This window comes from Physeter macrocephalus, chromosome 13, assembly GCF_002837175.3.
Source record: "Physeter macrocephalus isolate SW-GA chromosome 13, ASM283717v5, whole genome shotgun sequence".
Classification (NCBI taxonomy): Eukaryota; Metazoa; Chordata; class Mammalia; order Artiodactyla; family Physeteridae; genus Physeter; species Physeter macrocephalus.
This window is the reverse complement of record NC_041226.1, coordinates 86,410,529-86,414,224: the sequence shown is the minus strand read 5'-3', so window position 1 is coordinate 86,414,224 and position 3,696 is coordinate 86,410,529. Positions and strand designations below refer to the sequence as shown.

General features: G+C 51.4%; 1 protein-coding gene across 4 annotated transcripts in view; it reads left to right on the top strand.

The window, feature by feature from the left end:
* PRRC2B (proline rich coiled-coil 2B) overlaps positions 1 to 3,696 on the top strand; it is a 68,481-nt gene that overhangs the window by 22,548 nt on the left and 42,237 nt on the right. For all 4 annotated transcript variants that reach the window (XM_055089429.1, XM_055089428.1, XM_028497520.2 and 1 more), the window contains exons 9-10: positions 678 to 768; positions 3,408 to 3,600. In XM_055089429.1, the coding sequence (XP_054945404.1) occupies positions 678 to 768; positions 3,408 to 3,600 (284 nt within the window). The remainder of the gene's footprint in view (positions 1 to 677; positions 769 to 3,407; positions 3,601 to 3,696) is intronic.

The following is a 3,696-nucleotide window of genomic DNA, read 5'->3' as shown; positions in this document are numbered from 1 at the left end:
GGAGGTTACTCTTCGTTGCAGTGCGTGGGCTTCTCACTGCGGTGGCTTCTCTTGTGGAGCACGGGCTCTAGGCGCGCGGGCTTCAGTAGTGTGGCTCGTGGGCTCTAGAGCACAGGCTCAGTAGTTGTGGCACACAGGCTCAGTAGTTGTGACTCACGGGCTCTAGAGCACAGGCTCAGTAGTTGTGGCGCACGGGCTTAGTTGCTCCATGGCAGCATGTGAGATCTTCCCGGACCAGGGCTCGAACCTGTGTCCCCTGCCTTGGCAGGCAGATTCCCAACCACTGTGCCACCAGGGAATCCCTGTCTTTTTTTTTTTTTTTTTTTTTGCCGTACGCGGGCCTCTCACTGTTGTGGCCTTTCCCGTTGCGGAGCACAGACTCAGCAGCCATGGCTCACGGGCCCAGCTGCTCCACGGCATGCAGGATCCTCCTGGACCGGGGCACAAACCTGTGTCCCCTGCATCGGCAGGCGGACTCTCAACCACTGCGCCACCAGGGAAGCCACATGTCTTTCATTTTTATCTGCAGTGTTTGTTCTAGTGGTGGCAGCTGGGTGGTGTGCCTTACCCACCTGGGTTGGTGCAGTTCCTGACTGGAGGAAGCTCCCCAGTGGCGACCTTAGCACTGTTGAGATTCGCATTTTGTCTCTCTTTCCCTGGCCATCCTCCTGTTGCAGGCCTCCATGAAGAAGTGGACTACTCGGAGAAGCTGAAGTTCAGTGATGATGAGGAGGAGGAGGAAGTGGTGAAGGATGGCAGGCCAAAGTGGTAAGTGTCCCTGTGCCCGCTGATAGCTCCGCTCCCAAGGAACGTGACCTTAGTGGGATGTAAATGCACCAGTGTTTTTGGTGCTGCCGTGTGTGCCCGTGACCATGCCAAGTGCATTTCCTGGTTACCCCAACAACCTCACAAGAGCAAATACTCTTTCCATTTGCAGATAAGAGGGCCATAGCTATTGAGGACAGCTCTTTAGGGATGGAGCCAGGATTTGCACCCAGGCGTGGCTGGCTGGCTGGCTGAGTCCTAGTGATTTAACCACTGTGCCAGTATTTTCCCAAGGGTGGCTTTTTTTTTTTTTTTTTTTTTTCGGTGCGCGGGCCTCTCGCTATTGTGGCCTCTCCCGTTGCGGAGCACAGGCTCTGGACGCGCAGGCTCAGTGGCCATGGCTCACGGGCCTAGCCGCTCCGCTGCATGTGGGATCTTCCCAGACCGGGGCACGAACCCGTGTTCCCTGCATCGGCAGGCAGACTCTCAACCACTGAGCCACCAGGGAAGCCCCCTAGGGTGTCTTATAGACTGCTTGTTCCGTGGATTGCTTTGGGTGTAGTGCCCCAGGAGGCTTCTCTGGCCAAGCAAATATGGGAAACTTTGCTTTCCACTTAACTATTTATTAATAAATAGTTCCAAGGTCGTCCAGAGCCTAGGGTGTGCGTACTGCAATGTGCTGGGAATCTGGGGGAAGGCGGGTTGCCACATTTCCTAAACTTTGTTGACCACTTTCATCTCTTCTCTCTCTTGTTTTTTTTGGATCATTCCATTGGACTGATTCTTACAACACTTTTTGGAAAATACTTCATTGTAGTCTAGTCCCTCTAGTTTTTAGCATGATACCAGTAGTATTGGCTAGTACTTTTAAAAGAGCACCCATGGTTGCTTTAATTTGCTCCCCCCTGCCCCAGTACTGGCAATAAGAATGCTGCTTTTTGCGTGAAATTGCCTATTTCCTTTGTATATTTATCTGTTAGACTTACTCTGCTTTCCGTTAAAATGTGATTACTGTTTTATATTGCTTAGATATTAGTGCTTTAATATTTTTCCCTTTGTCTCTTTTATTGTCAGTAATTGAATGTTTATGTAGTTGGGTCTGCAAGTCTGTTATTTTATCTTTTGCTTCAAAGCTCCTCTTCCGCAGGGAGCTGGGAATGATCTTCTGCCACTCTTTCTCAGATGATACACAGGCAGTTAGTGAATTGAGGCTTCTGTAATTTATTTTAATGCTGCTTGATTTCAACTGAAGCTTTGGATGCACTTGGGAAATAAATATCTATGGGTCAGTTTTTGGAACACTAAGCTCAGGAGGAGATGTGATCAAGAATTTAAATCAATGGCAAGCAAAGTTTTGCAGATTTATTGGAGCAGCAGGCCAGTCTCTTCTTGTCTCTTTGAGTTGATGTGAATTGAATGTTCATCTGAAAGAGTTAGACCTGGGTTTTGGACCCAGTTCACCACTGGCTGTGACCAAGGACACATCAAATTGAGTCCACCAGCCACGACCTCAGTGTTCCCTGAGCGGTCTGAGACTCCTACTACAAGCTCCCCCGTCTTCTTTGACATCTTATTTCCCATCCACGATGGGTTCCTGAAACTTTCCTGTTCCATCCTTTCCTGTTCATTGTCTCTGAGGGCCACTGGGACCCACATCCTTTCTTTGCTGCACCATCGAGAGGCTGGCCTGCTCATGTCCTTCCTTCCATCTCACCCTCACACTGTTCCTTAGTTGTCTTCTACAGACCCGATCTCTCCTGGTGGGTCAGGAGGCTTCGTGGGGCGCCCCGCCTCCGACTGCAGTCAGGAGTCGCTAGTGGTTGCTGCCCTATCTGTGGTCTCCTGACCCTCACCCACCTCATCTCCCTTCCACCTCCCGTGCGTGCGTGTGTGCGCACCTGCGCAGACACGTGTATTAGCCAGCTCTGACTCCCTGCCTTCCTCTGCGCTCCTGCTGGGTTTAGTGGCACCACTAAAGAAGAGGTGCTGAGTAGATGCACATGTGTGTTTTGCCCCAGTACCTTTGTTTACACTGGAGCATGTAAAGGTGAGCACTGCACAAGTCTCCCTTTGCTTCAAGCCTTCCCATAGCCTCCGTTGGGCATCTCTCGCCTCTTTTTCCGTGCTGTGTGTGCTTTGCTTTGTTCCTCCTTCTCTTTATAATGAATCATCCAGTGAGCCCTCTTTTGCTGTTGTGGGGAGCATTTATTAAGCAACTCCTTTATGCAAAGCCCAGGGCGGGAGCTGTGGCGTAAAGAGAAGGGCCTTCAGTGGGAGTCCTGGGTTCAAATCTGTTAGCTCTTTCTTGTGAAAAGAGCTTCCCAACCTGTCGGAGACTCAATTACCAGCTCTTCAACATGGGGGAAGTAGAGACTTTTTTTTTTTTGCAGTAAATGAAGTAATGGGTGTGAGGCATCCTGCCAGGAGCTGCGTGTGTAAGGCTGACTTGGTAAACATTGGTGCTGATTTTGGTGCTCTGGGCATATCCTCTCACCTGTAGAAGGGGTGCGGGGTAGGTCTGCTCTCATGAAGGAAATTGGCATGTAGACAGCCGACTTTGGAATTCCTAAGGGCCTGACCAGTGAGGCCAGACCATGCTTGGGCCGACTGGGAGAACTAACACTCTGTGCGGTTTGTCCCAGGAACAGTTGGGACCCCAGGAGGCAGCGGCAGTTGTCAGTGAGCTCTGCAGACAGTGCTGATGCCAGGCGCACCCAAGAGGAGGGAAAGGACTGGGGCGAAACAGGAGGCAGAACCCGTGTCGTCCGGAAGGTGCCAGAACCTCAGCCGCCTTCTAGGAAGCTTCACAGCTGGGTGTCAGGCCCTGACTACCAGGTACCGTGGGCACTGCAGGGGTTCTGTGCCTGTGATTAGCTGGGACACACACACCACACCACACACACACACACACACCACCACACACAAACACCG